The 23,813-nt window shown below is 45.4% G+C and overlaps 1 protein-coding gene across 2 annotated transcripts in view; it reads left to right on the plus strand.

The window, feature by feature from the left end:
• The first annotated feature begins 588 nt into the window (after positions 1-588).
• Positions 589-23,813, plus strand: part of EPG5 (ectopic P-granules 5 autophagy tethering factor) — a 46,799-nt gene continuing 23,574 nt past the window's right edge. Inside the window, exons 1-24 of one of the 2 annotated variants that reach the window (XM_032953565.2) lie at positions 589-760; positions 3,082-3,801; positions 4,365-4,634; positions 4,831-5,077; positions 7,716-7,858; positions 7,979-8,086; positions 8,790-8,863; positions 8,980-9,100; positions 9,540-9,645; positions 10,390-10,546; positions 11,037-11,201; positions 12,206-12,360; positions 12,724-12,878; positions 13,698-13,838; positions 14,045-14,209; positions 14,835-14,957; positions 15,999-16,261; positions 17,198-17,338; positions 17,665-17,812; positions 18,877-19,074; positions 19,707-19,817; positions 21,337-21,459; positions 21,877-22,043; positions 22,593-22,883. In XM_032953565.2, the coding sequence (XP_032809456.2) occupies positions 704-760; positions 3,082-3,801; positions 4,365-4,634; positions 4,831-5,077; positions 7,716-7,858; positions 7,979-8,086; positions 8,790-8,863; positions 8,980-9,100; positions 9,540-9,645; positions 10,390-10,546; positions 11,037-11,201; positions 12,206-12,360; positions 12,724-12,878; positions 13,698-13,838; positions 14,045-14,209; positions 14,835-14,957; positions 15,999-16,261; positions 17,198-17,338; positions 17,665-17,812; positions 18,877-19,074; positions 19,707-19,817; positions 21,337-21,459; positions 21,877-22,043; positions 22,593-22,883 (4,349 nt within the window). In that variant the 5' untranslated portion in view covers positions 589-703. The remainder of the gene's footprint in view (positions 761-3,081; positions 3,802-4,364; positions 4,635-4,830; positions 5,078-7,715; positions 7,859-7,978; positions 8,087-8,789; positions 8,864-8,979; positions 9,101-9,539; positions 9,646-10,389; positions 10,547-11,036; positions 11,202-12,205; positions 12,361-12,723; positions 12,879-13,697; positions 13,839-14,044; positions 14,210-14,834; positions 14,958-15,998; positions 16,262-17,197; positions 17,339-17,664; positions 17,813-18,876; positions 19,075-19,706; positions 19,818-21,336; positions 21,460-21,876; positions 22,044-22,592; positions 22,884-23,813) is intronic. The other variant, XM_032953566.2, reaches the window with a different exon arrangement.

Genomic DNA, 23,813 nt, shown 5'->3' on the forward strand with positions numbered 1-23,813 from the left:
GTCATGCGTGAAAACAGATGAGCACCACCAGTTATATTCATTTACAGTACTATATTATGCTCTTAGCCATTCCTGAATGGGTTTTATCTAATCTGGTAAGCGTGAATCGTAAAAGGGACAGGCCTCTTGGGGAAAGGGAATGTCCATAGGTCAACATTGAGTGCGTAAGCTGGCTCGTCTGATCGTTCAGTTACAGTACAGTACTTATACAATCTACAACGACACTCGCGAAGACTGTGCATTATGTACTACTGAACAGCCTAAAGTTTTGCCTCGAACTTTGGGTCCCATATCCAACAGAGAGTATCTGTGCCTATAAACGTCTGGCAATGCATCAGCATTGGTTCAAGCGAGCCCGAATGCTGATGAGACACTGACAGTTGAAAAACCGGTCCGTGGATTGCTCACAATTTCAAACAACGAATGCCCTTGCGTCTATTGTGCAAGGGGGTACAGGAGGCGGAATTTCGACCGCGTCTGTGTTGACCTTTTGTGCCAATTCAGCACGCAGTGACGTCACTGCCCGTCACACCCCCCCCTCCCCCCCCTTCAGATCCTCCCCTCCCTCCGTCAGCTGTTTACATTCAATAGCCTGCATAGAACGCCGCACGGGTCACGTGGTTGCCGACGGTGCCCCGGGGCATGCGCAAAGCGCAGTGGGAGGTTTGCGACTCGGGCGGCGGTGGTGGCTGTCAGTAGCGGCATGGCGGAGGCCGTGCGGCCTCGTCGTAAACAAAGACAGCGCGCGGACCAGGCCAAGGTTGGTCGTTCTCTCGCGGGGCCCCATTGGGAGTCCGTGAGACCCCCAATGCTTGGGGAGTGTGGGTGCCAGACTTTGGGTGAACGGGGTCCCGCAGTCTGGGGGTGCCTGGGTCTCTCAAAACTCGGGGAGTTTCTGGGTTTCCCCACGGACATTTCGTGTCCCCGGGGGTCGTGAACCCCGGGGTCATGGGGCAATAATTATGTATTCATCCAAAACATTGGCTGCCTTGGTTCTTGAGCCTTGGTGCCCCTGGTTTCTGAAGTGTATTGGTGTCGTAGGAACTGAAACCTTTGTTTTGTATGTATGTACAGTACAGGATTGAACATTGGTGTGTCAGGTTCCAAAGAGGTGTCTTGTCTACGTGGCAAAAGCCTGGGTACCATGGGTCCCGAAGCCTTGCATCTCTGGATGACTTAAAATCTGTCCCTTTAGTCCTAAAACCGGGGCTCCTTGAGTCCTAATGCCTGTGTTTCTCTATCCTAAAGTCTGCATTCTGAGGGTGCTAGTCTTGAATTTTGGGGTATCCGCAGGGACCCTAAACATTGGGGTCACTGTTCCACAGCCTGGGATTTATTGGTCCAAAGGCCTGCAGTCTTTTATTCCCAAATTCTGGTGGAATTTAGGACTCGAAACTTGGCGCCTCTGATATCCAGACACTTTATTTTCTGAGTGTTAAAGCCTGGCTTCCGAACGTCGCAAACCTTGATTTTAACTGTCTTCATAATTCCTGGGTCCCAAGCCTTGGATTTTTGGTTCCGACATCACGGATTTTCAAGAGTTCCGAAGCCAGGTTTCTTGATGCCTCAAACCTTGGATCCTATAATCCAAAAGCCTTGGTTCCTGGAGCCTAGAACCTGATCACTTCAAGATTTCTAGCGCATATCTTTGATCCCTGTAATTTATACCTTTAATGAACACACGTAGTCTCTAACCTAGAACTTAAAGCCCCCATGAATCAAAATCCAATTACAAAGTCCTTTGCTTTGTATGTCATGGAAACGTAGCACGAGTTTCAATTCCTGGGGCTTTACAGCCCCAAATATTTTCGCCAGGGCTTGTGTGGGAATCTAGCGTGCTTGTCATGTGCCTCTTACATTTTTTCCACTGTATTTTGACAGATTACGTACTTACTATATTCAGTACTGTGCAACGTTTTGCTGGTTGACCGAACGTGAATCAACGGAGGACGTTTACATCGCTGAGTTTATTCGCAAACATGTTAATCATGGGTTCTCATGTTTGCTACTGAAATTGCCTCCATGTGTGCATCTCATGAAGAGACCCACTGTTGTGTGCCTGCGTTCTAGATTCATCGCGATGTGCTTTGTCACTTCACCGTTTATACTGTTGTAGAAGACGCTGATAACCAAATCAAGTGGACTGCACCTCATCTCTTCAGAGCTCAGAAGCTAGGCTATATTGACCCTGGCTAGTACTTGAATGAGTAAGCACATTGCATAACAGGTGTTGTAGGCTGCAGCGCTACGTTGTGGGCATTGCCTTAAAATCTATCTTACTGTACTACTATGGTGCCACATCTATGCTCTCTTCATCAACACATGCACTAACCAGCATGGTGATTTATGGTCTGATAATCCCCACTGCCCGAACGGTGTGGAGATCCTTCATCCAGAAGTAGATTGACAAAAAAGCTGTACATGTGCATGACAAGAGTAGACAGTGAGGAGGTTAATTTTGATCTGTTACCCACGTGTTGTTAGATTTTAACACGTGTTTTTGTTCTAAATGGACAATATTTTTGTGCATGTATAATTTCATGTCTAACAGTTCACGGACATAATGAAGTCAACATTCAGTAATTGGACACGTATTAAAAACAAGTTGTTAAGCTGGGCTATAATGGGAACTTCCATTTTTGCGTGTGGATTTATTTGTACAAAAGGATTGTGGTCACGGAAAAATGCATATGCACTTCAAATAACACTTATGCACCGCACGATCAAACCCACACAAGTTAATGTATCAACGTTACTTTGTAAAAATCAAAATACCTCTTTATTGCCAAACTTACTCAACTCTACACAGATATGGGGTTTGTTGTTGGTGAGCTGCGTTGTACTTTGGTATTAGTTCAGATGTTCTTTAATTTTATTCTATTTTGAAATCGGCCTCTGACTGAGGGACGCATACAATATTTCCCAGGAATATCAAAAGGAGCTTGTTTGGCTCCCTGAAATAAAAACCAAAACAGTACTTTTATCAGTTATTCCACATGATATGAAGTGAATCCATGTTACAGCTGTCATTAATATTCTAAATGTTGCAAGTACAAGTAACATCGCTTCATCTCTGCCTAGGATAAAAACAAGTTATCAAAGACCTACGATGATGTTGAACAACCCGTACCTCCCAAAGCCACAAGAGAAGACTCTCAGGTGGACAGTTCTCATGAAATCGCTGGCAAACACAGAGTTCGTGGGGAGCAACAGCGTGAAAGAACATGCGCCGGACCAGAGACGATGGAGAGGACGCCAGAGTCCTTGCCCAAGGCGCCGGAGGAAACTGCCAAATTGGAGAGCGCACAGCCGATTCTCCCGGACGCGTGGGAGGCTGCCGATGCGGGAAAAGTACAAAAACTGCTCCCAGCTGTCCCCACTGATGTCTCCACGCATGTAGACTTGGCAAAGGACTCATGGACAGACTTGGAGTCAGAGGCTCACGTTTCCGAAGGCCGACTGGTGGGCACCAAATGTCATGTTCCGGCGGAAGTACCTTCCCCTTTGTATCCTGCGCTGAGCCAAGTGGAAGGAGAAGGTGCAGCACTTGTGGAGGTTTCAGAAGATGCAGCGGACCTCGTCGAAGCATTCCCAAGCATGGACGTGGGGGCATCGTTTGATTTGGGCAAAAGTACGGCGGTACTGCACGTTGCCAAAACTGCTGAGAGGTTGCGGTCCCACAGGGAACTTGTCGCGCAAATGAGCAGCGTGACCATCGAGAAGCTTTACCCGGAGTTACCGAGAGAAGTGGCAGACGAGAGGGTTCACGCATCACAAGAGAAAGACATTGAAGGGGAGAAGGTACAGTTTCTCAAATTTTCAATGAAAGTTTTTAGGTGTGCAAAAATTCACACCCCCAACTATTAGAAAATTGCTAAGATTTAATCAAGATTCGAATCATTCATTGTCTCTTTTTTCCTTTGTGTGTCTTGTTTATTTTCTGTATATCATATAATATCCAGAAATTATAAATGATCAAATCTCGCATGTATGATTTGATGCATGTGTGTATCATGTGCCTCAAATATGCCATCAAAAGTGTGCCTCTTATTTCCCAAACTGGTCAAGTTAAATATCCTTGAACTCCCTTTTCTGTTCTGAGATTAACAATAGGCATGCAATAATGCTAAGATTCATCTTTTCAAATAAATTCTTACATTCCAAGTCATGCATATGAGAGTACATTTTGTACAAATTATATACAAATAATATGCTCGCATTACATTTCAGTCCATGGCGGTGTATCGTTACATGCCTACTAAATGGCGTAAAAACAACCGCTTCCACTAACCTGCACCGTTTATACAATTTCAGTTGCCTACCCAAACATGTCTCTTGCCGCAATGCCATGTTCCTGTTTGCAGGAAGCCGATGCAGCTTTCTCGTACGAGCAGCTGCGCATGCTCTACCCGTGCTCCTGGCTTGAGGGCCCAGTGGCAATGGCGACCATGGAGGAGGAGTTTTCGTCGCAGGCGCGGCAGGAGGGCCACGAGCTGCATGAGCTGCTGCTGCATTACCTGCGCTGCCGGCGTGAGCTGCTCTCGGCCCAGGCTCAGCTCCAGGCCATGCTATCCGAATACAAGGCCCTCAAGCGCCGCCTGTGGATCTTTACTGAGGGCCAAGCCACTGCACAGGTCAGGGGGCAGCTCCCGTGCTTCTATAGCCACCACAACACGACTGTTGTCTCTGTCAAACCTTTGAAATGTGTCGTCGCCACTTTGAGTCAACAGTCTTGTTTTTGTGGCTCTGTGGCAAAATTAGAGACTTGATACAGGCGTATGACCCACTAATGTTCGATGACGTTTTGTTTTCGCTGCACATTTCATCCAGGGCATATGTGCAGACAAGGTGAAGGTTACTGGGAAGCACCACTTCCAGACGGTGGAGCTGAACGCCGGAGCGTTCACAGAGCTGCAACGGCTGCTCAAGGCCCGGTCGGAGCTGCTTTACCAGACGCTGGCACTGCACACGTACACTTCGGTGCTGTCTCGCTTGCAGGTGGAGTCCTACCTCCACCACCTGCTGCGCCAGACACCCGCCTTCCGTGCCTTCACGCACAGCGTGGACAGCCCCCCAGGTCTCGCCTCGCACCAGAGTCTGCTTCGGTGGCGCAACGATCCAGTTCACCGCTTTTTCTCTTAGATTTGTAACTCTTGTTTCCCGACAGTTTCACTGCCCCACAATGTTATAATTAATGTCAAAAATTGCTGCTGAATTTACATCATTAGACCTTTGCCAGTACCAAAATGTAATAATAGGGTTTTTTCCCCTTTTTTCTGGCAACAAAACTGAAACCTTTTTACAAGGATTCATTTCTGCATTAACTACAATACCTGCAGTCAAAATGCAAACAAAAAACATACTATGATAATATATGCATTGTCCTTGAAATTGATTGCATATATTATCATAGTATGTTTTTTGTTTGCATTTTGACTGCAGGTATTGTGGTTAATGCAGACATGAATCCTTGTAAAAAGGTTTCCGTTTTGTTGCCAGAAAAAAGGGGAAAAAACCCTATTATTACATTTTGGTACTGGCAAAGGAGGTCTAATGATGTAGATGCTCACACCGAGCCCTCATTACTTTGATAGTGCATTGTCTTTGAGCTGTACGCCTTTTGGCGTCATCTGGTCGAGCACCAATTGGGTCGAGGCTCAAAAGAAAGCCGTCCCTTGGTGTGGACCAATCAGTTTCAAGGACAATGCATATATTATCATAGTATGTTTTTGTTTGCATTTTGACTGCAGGTATTGTGGTTAATGCAGACATGAATCCTCGTGAAAAGGTTTCAGTTTTGTTGCCAGAAAAAAGGGGAAAAAACCCTATTATTGCTGCTGAATTGTTGATGCTGTTTTTCATATTTTGGTGGTTGCCAAGTATTGAGGGTGCAAGTGCATGAAGATGACAGAATTTGATATTTATAATCGAAAACATTCTTTAGAGAAAATAAAAATAAAATAATATAATAATAAAACAACTAAATTAAATCACGATGTTTCGGAGGTAACACAAGCTTCCATCTTCAGGGGGAACAGTCACAGCAAGATAGCTGCATCAAGTGAGGAGCTCTGAGACACCCGAGCTTATATACAGGTTAAGGGGGGGGGAGGAGCCAGGCCGGGGATGATGATGAGGTGCGGGGCTAAGTTAATCCATCCTTTGTTATGCTGAGGGATCGGGGGATGCGGTGGTTCACTGCACGAGGGCAATGGAAAAAAGGCTGTGCACTTAGAAGGCAGCTAAAGTTTTGACTTGGTTTATGACATCTTTCCAGTGGTTGCTTAATTTAAAACCATCTTCTCGGTAGAAGTTCTGTCTATGTTTGTATATCTGGATGGCTTCATGGACAAATCTTTGGTAATAACCGGGAGGTTTGCATAGTACTTTGGTATCGGAGAAAACAATGTCATGAGAACCCGCTGTGTTGAGACAATGATCAGCTACGGCCAAATAATTCGTTCTGCCGTGTTTCAAATCTGATTTGTGTTCGCGAATTCGGTCAGAAATATGTCATTTCGTCTCCCCGATATAGCAGTCACCGCAGATACAACTCAATTTATAAACACTGGGGTACTGTAAGTCAGGAATGACATCCTTTACGGATGGGATCAGATCACGGATTTTGTGTACTGTATTGAACCGAACCTGGATCTTGTGTTTGTTTAGAATTTTGGAAATCTTTTTGGTAACGCCTGCTATGTATGTCAGTGTGATGATTTTGATCGGAGTATCAAGTGGTTGTTTCTGTATGGTGGAGAAACAGCTTGGCGGATGATACGGTCAGAGTAACCGTTCATCTTGAGGGCTAGATGTACATGTTTTAATTCACTGGTCAGGTGGAACACAAATCAGATTTGAAACACGGCAGAACGAATTCTTCGGCCGTAGCTGATCATTGTCTCAACACAGCGGGTTCTCATGACATTGTTTTCTCCGATACCAAAGTACTATGCAAACCTCCCGGTTATTACCAATATTTGTCAATGAAGCCATCCAGATATACAAACATAGATACAACTTCAACCGAGAAGATGGTTTTAAATTAAGCAACCACTGGGAAGATGTCATAAACCAAGTCAAAACTTTAGCTGCCTTATAAGTGCTCAGCCTTTTTTCCATTGCCCTCGTGCAGTGAACCACCGCATCCCCTGAACCCTCAGCATAACAAAAGACGGATTAACTTAGCCCCGCACCTCATCATCATCCCCGGCCTGGCTCCTCCCCCCCCCCTTAACCTGTATATAAGCTCGGGTGTCTCAGAGTTCCTCACTTGATGCAGCTACCTTGCTGTGACTGTTCCACCTGAAGACGGAAACTTGTGTTTCCTCCGAAACGTCGTGATTAAATTTAGTTTTTATTATTATTATATTATTTTATTTTTATTTGACCTATGTGACTTTACAGAAAAAACCAAAGAGTATGAATCCTTGCAGTCACGAAAGCTTCAAATCTAGAATCTTTAGAGAAACCTATTATTTATACAAATTATTTGGCAAATTATGAATGTGGTTAGTTTTTATATTATTCAAAGATTAACTAACTGTTACCCCTTTGTTTCTTCTTGGTGTTTTAACTCTGCAATGTTCACTAATATTTTAAGAACAAGACAACTATCCAATCGGCTGGAGTTGCTTGCGTCTTCTGTGATTCTATTTGCGTCCATCGGGAGTTACTGCTGCTCACAGATGGTCACTGCTTTCTGCCCATTTCAGAACGACGCACTCCGAAGTCTAAGTGCACGGTGAGCGAGCTGCTGCAGCTGACGAGAAGCGTCAGCGTTCTGTTCGGCTTCAAGCGTCGATCTATCACTGATGCACAGTTCAACTCGGACGTGCAAGGGTGGTTGCAACAATTGGTGAGCTGACGTCGGCTCTCCTCGCGCTGTCAAATTCCTCCCGATCACCTGTGGCCTTTTTTGCTCTCTCTACGATTCCTGAGCGAGCAGGATGTATTCTTCCGTGTTGTTTTTACACAGGTGGCTGTGCTCCTGAGGGTCGGCTCGATAAATGAGGATATTTTTCTTTTGAACCACGTTCTTCGCTGCCCAGCAGGAGTGGCTGATTGGGCTGCGCCCTTTTTGCAGGTAAGGCAGTTGCTCAAAATAAGCCCAAGAGCGACACAAAAAAAGGAGCGATAGTTATATTTAACAATTATTTATCCATTTCATTCATCTAGTACTGCTCTACAAAAGATTGAGGTTTTATTAATGTGAAAAAAAATCCTTTTACAGTGACAGTAGTTGTGTCGTAGCACATATTTTTTTTTCGCTGTTAGAGCTGCTCTACCTTTTCATGCATTGTCTTGACAGTGATATCACCAATGTATGTTTTTGCTCACACCTGAAAGTAAATATAAGGTCTTGCTCCTCATGACCAAATCCCAGGACACACACCTAGGAGCTAGTGGTGTGACATTGTATTGATTCATTGATTAGTATCTAATCAAAAGTTTATGATGCATGTGTTGAATCGCATGTGTAATTGCAAATGTTTTTAGATTCTTATTGTTTGTAATGGGTTCCAATCACCCTTGCGCCCGCTGGTGGCGGGTACTTTCTTGCAAAGTGACTAAAGTAGTCGGTTTAGCAATTGAACAACGACTCTCACTTGCGACAGTTCATTGAATCCCTGGGAGTGTGAATCGTCACACCTCTGCTAGGTACGTATCTACATGAGTTTTGCGTTGACTTGTAAAAATATGAAGCCGCACACACCGTGTATAGCAAATAGGTTATCATGTGCATTGGTGTCACGATTTAACAATTGGCCGTTTGTGTGATTTTTCAGATCAGAATGGGCGAAGGGCCAGGAATTGTGTCTCGGTTTATGAAGCCTTTGGCAGTGCTCATGTCACCTGTGCGGTAAGTTTTGTTACACTGTATGCACACCCAGGTTTTGTGGTGCCTATTATGAATTTCTTGATTTAATTTTAAGGCTTTCTCTTCAACTGAGATTTTCGGCCCTGTCCGATTTTTAGCAACCGCAGTGAGTTCCTGTGCCAGCTGAAAGCGCTGGAGAAACTGCCATTCCCCGTGTCGGCTCAAGCCGCCGGCGAGAAGCAGCAGCTCTGGACGTTTGTGGATGAAGCCGGAGAAGAGGTGAACTTCTTGCACCGCAATTCATAGCTCTGTTGATGATGTCTGTGCCCGAGTTGGGTTTTGTACGTGGGCACCGAAGGCACAGATCTGGCTCGCTTTGAGCTTTGTTCCACATCTTGCCTGTGTTCTCATCTCGGTGCTGGCTCACGAGAGACCCACTGGCTGATATCTAGTTGTTTTGGATGTTTTTTGTCTTTTTTAAGCTACCCAGCCTCATCAACCATTTGTATTTGGAAATAATGTGTTGCTCAATGAATTAATTTAAACTGGGACTTTCTTTTACTTTTATGCTTTACCACTTATTATATTAAGTTTTTCGCACTGCGTTTTGAAATGTACGTGTTTTGCTTTTTAGATTTGTACGCACTCTCACGAGCGTATATATTTTTGTTACCGGATTTAGTGACTGCTCCCCTTGCTGAATTGACGCTGTGTTTAGGAAGAAAATGAAGACAGCTGGCTTCTACTGCTCGAAAATGACCTCGTCGCACTCTTCTGCCAGTTCCCTTTCCAAGAGCTCTTTCAGAAACTTCTGGGAATGCAAGGTAACCTGCCGACTTGTCTTCATTTGCTTTTCTGCTGTAAGAGTAATTAGTCTACAGCGTAGCTTTAGTTAATATTGACTATGACTCGGTATAAGTCCCAGTTTTGGAATTTTGAACTGTGCCATAACTATTATTTTTATATGAGATTGGTCCATGTAGCATATTGAGCCTTTGGAATTAATATTGAACCATATGATTCATTATAGGGCCTTATTTTGTCTGAGCATCAGGCATTAGCACTGAACCCAAAGATTTCCATGGGTCTTATGTGATTGCTCCCTGAATCTTGGCAATAATTTTTATAGGAATTAATCAATGGAAGGAAAAAAATGTCTTCAATGATTTGATACGCATATAATTGTTTTATGAATCAACATATTTTAGAAAACGTTGAATTGGTATCTTTCTTGTTGCTGGTTGCATCGTGCTTTGCTGTGCTAACATTATCAGGTGCTTGCTAACATTAGTCGACATTTAACTGAGTCTCCCTGGAACCGTGGGACGCGATCTGACACGAAGCTTGGCTCCGTGCCTCATAATTGCGTCTTCGGTCTGCAACATTACGCGGGTTATAAATTGTATTGTTTTCATAGGCCATACAGGACATCTTTCCAAAATGTTTACAGCATGAACATTCCAATAATTTATACACCTATTGATAAATAGTTTTCAAAGGATTTCACAGTGTGGGGGTGTATGTGTGTGTCTATATATACGTGTATTATGTGTATGTGTGTGTTTTAGATGATGGCACGTACACAGTGGCCCAATCAACAAGCGGTGAGATGATGAAGCTGCTGGCTGTGGCTGGAGCTGTCATCGAGGTCCTGGCCTCAGGCCTGGAAACCTTCAACAGGGTTCGCTATCGACAGTTTGTCAAGCGCATCGGGCAGACGATGAGGTGAGGGGCCGGTGGCATGTGCCCCCAAGTCACCCTTTGATCAGATTGCGTTGTAGTTGTAATACTCAATTTGATTTTCTGAGATGCTTTAACTTCACGTGAAACTTAACGCCCAGTGAGGTTGCCGGGTGGTCCAGGGGGCTAATACCGTGTTAGAGGACAGAGCCAGCACCCCTAAGGAGCTGGGTTTGAATATGAGTTTCAGCCACCTATAATGAAATTGAAACTAACAAGTTGATGGTTTTTCCCAAGTCACCAATGATTGTACAATAAAATAATCATATAAAATGTGTGTCATGATAATACTGCCCAGCTTACAGTATTGATTTGTCTCTGCTAGTCGTCGTCGATTAACTAAGATGTTTATATACCTCCTCGGATCGACGTACAACACATACGAAGTAAATATAAAATATTCCTACGCACGCAATCGGATGCCTTTATCGCGAACTCACTTTGCGTTGCGCTGTGTCACCCGTGCTTGGTCCAGGCTCACCGTGTCGCACGTTAGCGACTGCTGGAGCCGCTTTTCTCAACAGCACCGCGATTCTGTCGCCTCGGCTGCCGCCCTTCGGCAGTACGGTCTGGGCAAGCTGCAGGCCGAGTTTGACCAGCTCTTTCTCCGCACGGCCGCGTTCGTGATGAGGACGAAGCGGTTGGTGATGCCTCCGTCAATCTCCACTCTTTTTCTTTCCCAATTAGGCCGATTGAATTCCCTCCATCTTTGTGCGCGACCAGCTCTGTTGCTTCAGTCATACGTACACCCCAGATTATTCAATGTTCTTTATTACATCAACGCATTTTTTGTCTCGCTCCGCTTTTTATTTGTACTTCAGTAAGGATTGTGAGTTGTGGTACATTTTCTGTGTTCATTTGTGAAACATGTCCAAACCATTTTAGTCTTCTTGAATTTTTTTAACAGATGTTTTTTTCCTGTTGTATGTATGTTGAACTTCTTTCGCACCACATGTAGCCAACCATGCTTATTGGAGGTGCGATGGGTCAAAAGAAAAATGTTCGCGCGTTGCAAAATGTCAAGTCAAAAAGTCCGAGCGTCTCCCTGCTCAAATGAGCGATGAAAATTCCTCATTCACGTGGCGAGCATCTGCGTGGCATTTATAAGCAACGGCAATATTAAGGGAACGAGACAAATGGTGGCAATGATTTTATTTTGCACAGCAGAGACTGCGTACAAGGCCATGTGCACAGTTACATTGCTATTGGTATTGATGTCGGTGGGAGTACGCATGTAGCTGCATGTCAATAGGTTGATAGTATAGGCCGCCCATGCTCGAGAGAGAGACCATGCAGTCATGAATTAGTAGGACACGAACTCACGTGAACTCGTTTAGGGAGAACTCGGCTGCAAAGCCATACATTGTTCATGGAAAAAGCTAAACTACGAGGAAAAACATAAAAAAATGTTATCATCTTACACGTGTGAAGCTTTTTTGCGACCAGGTGAGATTCCATTTCGGCGAAATTCTTGAACCAGGAAACCTGGTTCAAGTGAGATCTCACATACAACATTGGCTGTTGTTGTTCATCGGCATAACACCGTGTCGTAAAAAGGGGACCAAATATTTAACCAGTTGGTGCAATTTTTTTTTAACTCGCTGTGTGATGCCGCGTGTGACCTTCGCCGTATGCTGCACGCAGGCTGGGAATTTGGCAGTTCATGTCGGAGATGCCATATGGAAGGCTGTCCATGCCCATGCTGTGGCGGCTCTATTGCAGCATGCACCTCTCAGAGCGTGAGGGGCTGGAGCCATACATGCATCTCTCTGTGACCGAGTGCAAGGCTAAGCTACTTGGTAATTATAGTCAACACATTTGCAGCTCGATCTAGATGTATTTCTTATTCTCTAAAAATGTTTTCTTGACTTTAGTTCCTGATGTGCTCAAATCTGTTATTTGCAAGAAAATAAATCGTTACACAAAAATACGTGTTGTCAATGTCATGAGACGGGAAATGTTCCTTTCAGAACTTCATATGTGGAGCTTTGAGTGTTATCTCCTGATATGCCTAGATTTTCTCCTGGTTGTCTGGTTTATTTTCACAAGCCAAACACATGGAAATTGGCCAATCATCCCAATGCTGTGTTGCAGTAAGTGAAGTTGGGATAGGTCAGCCCTGTAAGTTATTTTGTTGTTGCTTTCGTTTTTTTATCCTGAAGACAAAGAGTTTTGCGACACTTTTGAAGAGTACCTGTCCAGCCTGGATGAGTCAGAGGCAATCTTCCTTCTCACTGCTTTCGGAAAAATGGCCCAGGCACAGAGAGAGGATGACGACGAGGAGCTTGTGAGCACCATAACACTAGAGATATACCGGGTAAGAGCTGCTCATCATTGTGCAGGTTTTTGATTGTCTACACACAACGTCTTCTGTACAAATTAGGAGGTCTTAAATACAATTATCGTAGATACCTATAATCTGCGAGGGGGTAGAACCACTGGTGAAGCCAGTGGGGGTGGGGGGGGGGTGGCACGTACCCTCCCAATGATCCAATCGAAATCCCTCATTTCGATCGGATCATTGGGGTTTATTAGTAATAAATCGGCATTTTGCGACCCCCCACTGCCACAGTGTAGCATATTATTACGTGCCAGGGACTCTATGAGATAATAGGACGATAGTCTGAGTCCATAATTGGCAATAAGTAACGGAAAAGCAGTTATAAGTGACTCAGAATTATGCGCAGTTGCGTATACAGTACACGACTTCCCTGAAGACATTCACTTTCAGTGAGCGTGATGCCAATCACACACGGTTCGAATTCGACCCTCGATCGATGGCTGCGCCATCGCCGCACACGCGTCGAATAAAAAGCTAAGGGACAAGTCCTTACTAACAATTCCTATCATTTTTCATTGCTGGAAGGGTTGCCACCCCCTACCTGAAAAGCCTGGCTCCGCCATTGAGTAGAACGAGAAACACCTTAATTGGTGATTCAATGTCACGATTCAAGGTGGCGGACTCGAATTCTAGAATCTTTTTTTTTACTTCAACATTGGTGATAAATCTACAAGACAACAATAGCTGCTTGTGTTTTTGTTGGGTTACGTCTTCCTTTTAATCCTAGCAGTTACAACCCAAGCGGACGACTGCGTTGTGTTTTCAGCGTCTTTCCTCCGGGGTCTGTGCCGTCAGGTCGCATACGTGAGCGCCCAGACCAGGGAGCTGTGCTCCAAGGTTGGCCGGGAGCTGCTGGTGGTCATCGCCGGTGCTCACCCACACGTCGTGTCGCTGCTGCTGGCACAGGCAAAAGACAGCCTGGACCAGGTCGGATTGGTGCGTCCAGTAGACACGACCTTTTAAAAACAACAATGCTGATTTCTATAACGGTGTTATTTATTATTGTACTAATGATGGTATGTATATATGTTGAACTTATTTTGCGCTGTATGTAGCCAACCGAGCAATGGATCCCTTAATTTATCCTTGATTTCCTGTAATCCCTTCCATATTCACTGCGGTCACATGGCTTCCTCCGGCAGGCTGCTTTGTACCTCTTCAAGGAGCTTCCGTTGACTTGGTGGCGGCCCACATCAGAAGACATGATCCTGCTTGGGAACTGGTTGGTTGAGAATGGGCTCCTGACTGTTCAGAATAAGCTCACGTGCCTCATCTTGGAGGGCATGAACTGGGGCCTGAATGCACAGGTGAGTGAGTTTAGTGGACACCAGCTTTTAGGCAATCCATCGTCATTCACCATAGTTTATGCACCGGATGATGGCCTCCTGATTCCAGCGCCTGCGATGCCACAACGTTTCTCACTCTTCGGCATGGATTGATCTAATTTCTCTCAACAGTGGTCCTTCTGTCGAGTATTCTTTTTGGCTGTCGCTCGTATTGTAATATTTTATATTTTTGGTAATATTTTTAGACTTTATATTTATACGGGTGGAGCGGTTGCCCGGAGTTTAATGCACTCCACTGTCAACCTGAGGTAGTTTCTCTGCCACGGCTAACATCAGCACCGAGTGATATCTGAATTAGTGCTGACTCTTTCACTTATCTTCTACCCCTTTACAAACCGCCACTGATTCGCACGGAATGCAGTGCCCTTCATCCAGCAGTGGATTAACACACGTCTGTAAATTATCATGTTTATTCAAATGATTTTAAGCTGATAATTTCATTTACATTTTCAAAGCAAAGTTATGTTCATGACCAAATGATAACCACTGAATATCTTGTATGTAGAATTGAGTTACATCTTCATTCTGTATTTAAAGTGTCCTCTATAATACTGTGTCGCTTTAATAGACTGCATGTCTGCTACAGGGCACTGGCCTCGCTGTGGATTCTTCTATACATCTGGAGGTGGCCTTGCTGGTGATGGAGGCCTACCAGCGCTTCCTCGCCAACAAGCCGTACGGGGGCATAATCAGTGAGAGCATCAAGCAGGTAGCTGCGCTCGTTTTGAGTGAAACCCGATTGTGACATTCATGCATGTATGTATGTTGAACTTTGTTCGCACCGTACGTAGCCAACCATGCTAATCGGAGGTGCAGGTGAAAGACAACAAAATAAACACAAAAAGCAGTTCTAAAGAAATTCGTTTTCAATCTAGATTTAAAAGTGCCTAGCTCCAGTGGCTTCATATCAGAAGGAAGAGCATTGCAAACGGCCGCAAAAGCTTTGACAGATAAACATAATCCATTATAATTTATAATACTAAATCAACCCCCCGCTGATCTTCACATCGGATAGACATACATTGATGACATCATCTTGCTCTATTTAAGACCGGAAACGAATACTTTTTTACAATTCTGACAAGTCGCTTGATGAAACTGGTTGTAATTACCAGCGAAATGTTGTACTCAAATTGTTAATGTTGTGGGTTTACTTTCCAACACACTGGTGTGCTGAAGTAGGAACTAATTGGCACATTTTGTTTACATGAGAAACCTTACTAATTGGTTCTGTCGGGTGGTGATGCGTAACGTCACATTTACGTGATCTAACCCAAAAACCTTTATTATGAATAATATTGGTCGCAAAAGTTTATGTGCTAAACATGCTATTGATCCTTGGCAATTCCAGTAATGTAGTTCTATGTATATTCAGTAAGAGCACTCTACCAAAAGGGGGCATCTGTGCACTGTTGGTAAAGACTCAGAAGTGATGCATCTTTATGTAGAGTAGAGAGAGGTATTGTTGGCATCTCTGTTGGGGTCCCTGAGGCAGTAGGGACAATTCAATATTCCAACTTCTTCATATATCAACCATTGTAAACTTCCCACAAAACTGTTTAAATTTGATCAACCGTAGAGACATTATATGAGCTGAGTAGCCCTGCCAAACAGGATTCAAACTCATAGCCTTCCACTAAGCACTCCATCACCCGGCCGCATCCACCGTAGATCTTCCCCATTGCTTTACTGGGCAGCTAAACCTAGAAACCGCGCTCGCTCACGATGGGCACACCTGGCCTGATCGCAGGTGTCGTACCTGGCCAGCGTGGTGCGTGCCAGTCAATCCCCCGAGAGCATCTTCAATGCATGGGCGTGGGAGCTGGTGCTGCGGCTGAAGCTGCACCACATGGACTGGATCCTCCCAGGGGGGGCGGGGGTGACGACGCCGTCACCGCGCGCATTGCCGGACTTGGCGGTCGACACGGAGCTGCACCCCCTGCGCAAGGCGGTCGCCGCCGGGATCCCCCTGGGCTGCTACTTGGCGTTGTCCATCACCACGCTGGGGCACAGGTGAGGCGGCTTAACATTCATGTACAGAAAAAGCTCTGTTATCTGGCACTTAACCATCCGGAATGCTCTTATTAGACGGCATCTGCCATGGATGGCAATACAAATCCTCCTCCATGTATCCGGAAAAATTCCAGCAGCCATCCGGCATCTTGCCGTGCGCTTATCATAGATCTTTTGTTGTTTACGGACGTTTTAGGACGCTGCCGAGTGATAGCAGTGATGGCAGTCTGTACGTATAGTACTGTACTATAATATACTGTACTCTAAACGGCCCTACTGCTGATCTACAATCAACTTAGAATTCTGTACAACTGACTGGTGGGTGCCTCTGTAAAATAGTATATAATTTATAATATTGTTAAAATTTAGGCTTCGTTGCTTTCTTGAAAAGTACTTGGGAATTTTGGTGAACCATAAATATTACTCTCAGATAACCGGCATATTTGATTAACCGGCACCCTCCATTCCCCATGGATGCCAGATAACAGAGCTTTTTGCTGTGCATGTCTTAGCCCTTTTGTCACTCCACTGCTGGATGAGGGCTTCCCCACTCTGCGTGTACCGTGTGGGTTATTTTATCATACCACAACCGTGGAGATGCCTATGACAACCTGACGTGCATGGTGGTTGCCCACTCTGAGATCTGATGAGATCTTCCTCATTCCATGTGATTCCTAGTGATTCGGTCGTCGGTGTTGTTACACTATTACGAATGATAGAAAATCCTGCTAAAATTCACATTCAGGTGCTTTGTAAAAGTCCTCGTTTCTCTCGTGACTTCACTGCATTGACACTGTGGTAAAACGTATGGGAGTATGTATGTATGTTGTACTTCTTGTGCACTGTACGTAGCCAATGGCACATTGAACCAGAGCATTAGAGTTGTTTTGGGTCGCGTCTTCCTCTGATCTTTTGCGGTTGTCTTTATCCCCCCAGTGTGGAGGAATTCTGTGCAAAGGGCGTGCTTCTGCTTTCCGCACTGGTGGACGCTCGCTGCCTTCGGGCCACCGTGTTCATTCTGGCCAAGATCCTGCCTCGGTTCTACTCATGCCCATTCTACCTCCTCAAGAACCAACAGTTCCGTGCCGACATCACTGCCTTACTTAAATAGCCACTCACATATCCTAGCAATTGACTATCTAATGGTTCACTTTCCACAAAATGGGCGAAACAGTGTTTTTTAAATACATTTTCCCCATTATCATTGAGATATTATTGTACCAAAACTTGGACAAAACATACTCTTTGGTTCTTTCGGTAAAGTCCCATAGATAGTTGGCAACAACACTTAGTCTTAGCTCAAAGTAAGTTTCCTCAAGTTGCTGAAAGTAGGGTTAGAGCCACCAGTAACAGCTTGGAATTTTTGTTGTAATTTTAATTATTGTCGGCGTTGCCCATCCCAGATTTCTGCAGCTGGTGCAGACGTTCCTGCAGGTGGATGGCGGGGTGGCGCAGGGTGTGACTCAGCAGGTGACCCACAAAGTCACGCAGCATTTCTCCAGCGCTCTGGCTTTTGGAGAAAATGTCCGGCTCCTGAACAGCGTCATACAGGTGTCTGTGTGTGTGTGTGTGCGCACCCCGGTAGTGAAGTGGTTAGCGCACTGCACTACAAAACCGGTGACCCGAGTTCGATTCCCGCTCACCACCAGTGACGATTATCTGAACCGGTCCTCAGATGAGATGAGGTGCGATATGTAAACATTGCCGCTAGGGAGACAAAAGCGGCTCGCCATGGTGCTGGCCACCCACCCCCTCGTTTGCTGTTCCAGCCCTAATAGGTGCTCGCTAACAGCACTAGCCCCAAACAGTCTTGTTAAGGCTTTACAGGGGACCTTTGTCTTTTGTGCGCACCGCACTTCATGTCTGGTTCACTGCTGGTCATGGATCCAATTAGGATCTTGTTAGCCAGTCATGCAGTGATGATGTCAATGAAAATATACTTTTGAGGAAGGCGAATATATGTCATTGCAATTCTCCTTCGATAGTTCTGGCTCAAGAACCTCGGCACATAGTGTGGTGTTGCAATGCGTTTGGAGGGAATTGACATCGGATAATATGGGAGGCAACTTGATCCAGGAACCTGTTTTTGGGCAGAGAACTCAAGAATTAGAACGTGTCATGAACTGTGCAACAGTTGCACTAACTGGCAGATTGAAGGAAGTAATGGTGAGGTATTAATGCAGAATACATTTTAATTGATGCTTCTTTATTTGCTTAACGCAGTACTCTTGTCAATATTCATAGAAAATGCTTGTTGCATTTCAGACGCACAAAAGTTCACATTTACAATTACAACGTACAGCCTCTTAAATTGAAGTCACCAATATCTGACCTCAAGTGTGGCTTTACGCATAGACAAGAAAGGAGCGCATTGTGTCCAGTGCCTTAGAAGTGACTGGAATGCGCCTTGGTTGCGAGGAATTAAATGGGAGAACCCCCCCTCTTCATTGCCCGGTGCCTGGGTCCCATGCGGCCCCTTGTGCCCCCTATGCAATTGCATCACCTGCACGCTCCATAGCCCCCCCCACTGGTTGTTCCTTTCTCAGAGACGTCCGTCGCAGCCCTCTCCGTTGTGACGCCCCTCTTTTTGCACTTTGTTGACGGTCCTTTTTCAGGCCCATGTTTCCGACAGCTGCCACCCGGGAGCTGTGGGTCCTGCGGCTGTGCTGGACTTCTGGTGCCAGCTGCTCACGAGTCTCGGGGGCTGGTACCGCGAGCCGCTCGGCCTCTTCCTGCTTGACCAGCTGTGCAAGGCGGCTTTCTACCACCGGCAGGAGGAAGGCCTGCACAAAGTCTTCTACCTCCTCCACAAGGTGACCCAGGGGAAGGAGGGCCAGTGGCTTCAATTGTATAACCTCATTAAGCTATCTACGTGAGCATCTCTGAGTCTCAAGAACCCTTTTCAAGGTGTGTTCTGCATTGGAATGTTTGGCCAATTTATTTTAATGATTTTTTTTCACGTGAGGAAATTGGAGTGCCTGGAGAAAACCCCTATTGAGCCTTCTTAGTCATGGGATGGATGACTTCCAGTACATACCGGATGTAACAATACAGTATAATTTGGATGTATATACCATCTAAATATAATTGTATCCCAAGATGCTTTAGGCATGGGCCTGCAAGATGGCCAGGTGATAGCAGGACAGCAATGAATTAAATCCATAGATTGTTCACTGGATTTGATCTATTTGTGGGTTGATTCTATCTGTACAGTGCTCTGAGTGATATCCACTCTCATACATGGGTTTTCTTTGGGTTCTTCAGTTTCCTTCCACATGCACAATGCTCATTAATGGAATTGGCCTAACATTCCAGAACCCTCTTTACCAGGAAAATGAAAATGGCATGATTAAAAGTGATGGGTTTTCAATGGAATGACCGGTATTACTCATTTAAATGTAGTATCATTTTGTCCTGTGTGCCTTCTGTTGGTTTGCCATCACAGACCGCCCTCGGGTACCACGGGGACAAGGGAATTGTCTCGTCCCTGATCAGCTGGGTGGTGTCAGGAAATCCAACGCCTTCTTTCATAGAGGGAGAGGCGAATTCTTCAGAGGTGAGGGAACAGTGACAAAGATAAAAAAAAACATATCCCCTGTATAGCCTTAACAGACTTTTGGGGCAAGTGCTGTTAGCGGGCACCCATGAAGGCCAGAACAGCACACGAGAGGATGGGTGGCGAGCACCATGCCCGGCCGCATTTTTCTCGCCAGTGTCGATGTTTACACATAGCATTAGGTACTCATTTGAGTCGACCTAGCGGAGGCCCAGGACCGGTTCAGATTATCGTCACTGGTGTTGGCCATGAGCGGGAAATGAACTAGGATCGCTGGGTTCATAGCGCAGCGTGCTAACCACGACACAGACAAACTTGTGCTCTATGTTCTACTTATGTTGAACTTTGATTTATAGCTTTCGTGACTGCAGGGATTCATATTCTTGGTTCTTTCGGTAAAGTCACGTAGAAGGGAAACAATAAAATAATAAAAATATAAAACAATAAAATTCTCACGACGTTTCGATTGCAAAACCACAGCAAGAAAATTTGAACATTTTCTTGCTGTGCTTTTCACACCTGATGATGATTGCTTGTGTTGCAGTCGAAACGTCGTGAGAATTGTATTGTTTTATATTTTTATTATTTAATTGTTTCCCTTCTACGTGACTTTTCCAAAAGAACCAAGAATATGTTGAACTTATTTCGCGCCATCAACATTTGTCATTTGGTATTATGCGTGTAAAGATGCATCGATTGATTGATTAATATATGCAAGAATCCTTGATTTTTTTCATGCACATATGTTGTGTGTCATAATAATGATTAATTTTTTATGTATCACCCTATATGCCGAAGCATCTCGGACCGCTTTACCTCTCATCTCTAATCAATTTTGAAAGGCACCCCAAGTGGCAGCTGTCCCTGTGGACACAAGATGACTCAGCACCTGGTCTACAAAGAGGCATTGTTCTGCCAGTATGAGGGCAATAATTGCTCCGTGTAATCCCAATGAGTAATTTGCGGATGATTTTCTACTTTGGAAAATGTGGATCCTGACACTGGCACGCAATGTCCAACTCTTGCGAATGACGTCAGGAAATCTTTAATGTCTGTTGTGAAGCAGATGGCTTTTTTTGAGGCTTTTACACCCACAGTGATAATCGTGGCTGCCGATGGATTTGTACTTGTGACCCTCTGCACCAAGGACCGAACACGCTTCCACTCAGCCGTGTCACTGCCCAATAGGTTCACATGTCCCCATGCAGCCACTCGTGGCTGCCACTTCCACCATGCTATGCTTCTGGTGTTCTGGCGCCAAATTCCTGTTTACCCAAATTGATTTCTATTCTTAATTGAATTTGTGGTCTGTAGTTGTCCTCGGTCGACTCGGCTTAAAATTAAATTTGTTACAGTGTATCATTGTCAACCCCGGAGAAACAAAGATGACCAGAAGTGCATGGCTTTGGTTATGCCACTCTACGAAAACACGTGCTGTGCTAACCCAAATAGGTGCTCGCTAACGGTACTTGCCGCGGCAGTCCATATGCCTTCACGAGGAGTGTTTTGTGTTTTGCAGGTGTGGTTTGCATGGACGGTGCTGAACACAGAAGCAATCTTCGAGGAGGACTCCCAGGTCAGGAAGCACGTGGAGTTGGAGTTGCAGACGAACCCCATGTTCAGCCCCGAGCAAGCACTGAAGGTGCAGGATTCACAAAAACATCTCTAACCACACACCTCTGTTGTTGCACCTTCTTCATTAACACTACCTGTTAAAATTAACATGCAATGCGGATATTATTACTGCTAACTTGGCTTGTAACCGTACAGTTTAAGTCATTGCTTTGCTCTTGATAACATTGAACACATCGTTATTTTAAGAGTTGTCCCTGCAACTGCGAGAGATGCTACATTCACAACAAAGTAAAAAAAAAAGTTATTGAATAAAATTACAACCCATCACAGTTCAGTGAATTGCAAGGAGGGTGTTGGGAAGGAGCGGTGTATTGTTGCATGCCTAGTTATTACACAGGTGTGCGTTTACAACATTTATTTGCGGGTTGCAGTTGTTTATAACACTCGATGGTAGGTGGTACGCGTTAAATTGCTGTTTTCGCAGAAGGCACAGAGCAAGCTGAAAATGCCAGTGGCGCCATCGCCCCAGCGTCTCATGGTGTACCGCTGGGCACACCAGGCTCTGGTCACACCAGAGGACCACCCCGTGCTCCCTCTCATCTGGCAGAAATTTCTCCTCCTCTACCTGCACAGGCCAGGCCAGGAGACTGGGTACGGGCACCATTCACAGTTGTAAGCAATGCAGTTGGAGGTGACCTGGTCGAGCAGGGGTCAGAGCACTGAGCTAACGCTGCAGAGATCCTGGATTGTGAACCTGGGCTCTAGCCGCCACTGATTAAAGCAGATTGGTTAAATGGTGGTTTCAACCTGATTGACAATGACTGCACAAAACAAACATCACACTCGGTGAGGTTTTTCATATAAATTGGCAGAGGTCTGGCTCTGAGAAGTCAATATAGGTTTCAGTGTCATGCGATGAACAGTTCACTCTGTAGCAGGACATGCCAGAAATTGCAACGCCCTACTGTGTGGATTAAAAAGGTCACTCGAAGAGAAGTAGTTCTTTGATATCTCCTTCAGCGGACTGTTAACATCAGGTGACATGCTGCTCTACAATCATTCAGAATGGTCACTTCATCTCATACTTTGACAGCGATATCACAGTATTAATAAAATTGGGGAAAAACCAGAAAAATGTATGCACAATGAATTAATAGATGCTCGCTCGCTGTGTGAGTCACACACACGCTGTGTTTGCAGGATGCCATACGGGGGCAGCGTGGGTAGCCGCTTTTTCCAGGCGCCGGCGCAGCGCGCTCTGCTGGACAGGCTGAAGAAGAGGCTGGCAGAGCTTGCCGACTACCACCATGGTGCCAGCAAAGCGGTCCCAGCCCCGCGGACCTTCAATGTCGGCACCACAGGTCCACCAGCGCCTCCGGTTCCTACATCATCGTCGTCGCCTGCACGGCCACAGCAGCCTCACACCTCTCCGTCCGCCCCGTCTGCTACGGCTGCAGCAACTGCGCCTGAACTGCATAAGGAGCTTGTGAAGTATGCTGCTGGTCTTAAGTTATTTACTTAATTGCTGTGTCGCTGTCCTGTTGTATTAAAGTATCGTCACAGCCGCAAAGGTCAAAGATTCCCCGCATAGCCTTAACAGACTTTTGGGGCAAGTACTGCTTGCGAGCACCTATTAAGGCTGGCACGGCACACGAGAGAGAGAGTGGGTGGAAAACACCACGCCAGGCTGCCTTTGTCTCCCTAATGGCGATGTTTACATACGACACCAGAAACTAATTTGAGGCCGAGTCGACCTAGGGAATGCCTAGGACCTGTTTAGATAATCATTACTGGCTTTGGCCGTGAGCGTAAATTGAACTCGGGTTGCCGGGTGCGTAGTGTAGCGCACTGACCCGTGCAAATTTTCCCCAGCGTCACAACCACACGCACAGGCACACACTGCAATAGGATACATGCACAGACATCCAGATACATCCACAGACATGTACATGGTTACACTGACACAAAGATAAACATTGAAAATGTGTACAAATATACATACAGAAAATCGTAAACGGGCTGTGGAGGGAGAACCTATTAAGGCCTGCATGGCACACAATGGGGTGGCATTGCCAATACACACTTCACGAGGTACTAATTCAAGGCCGAGTCGCCTTTGGGGAGTCTCATAAACATTTCAGGTATTCGCCACTGATGTTTTCCGTGGCTGGGAATAGAACTCGGGTCACCAAGCTTTGTAGCAAAGTGCTCTGACCTCACCATGCCACCTCACCCCCACAAAAGACAAATATGCCCCAGTATAGCCTGAACAGACCATTGGGGCAAGTGCTGTTAGTAAGCACCTCACCCCTACACACACATGCACACAGATATATACACAAAGACAAAGATGCACACGCACACGCAACTTGTTAAGGAGCCCTCACCCGGGGATGAAGGGTTGATGTAGTGATGCACATT

Source organism: Petromyzon marinus, chromosome 13 (assembly GCF_048934315.1).
Source record: "Petromyzon marinus isolate PM22_M1 ecotype Great Lakes invasive population chromosome 13, UKy_Petmar_22M1.pri1.0, whole genome shotgun sequence".
Lineage (NCBI taxonomy): Eukaryota > Metazoa > Chordata > Hyperoartia > Petromyzontiformes > Petromyzontidae > Petromyzon > Petromyzon marinus.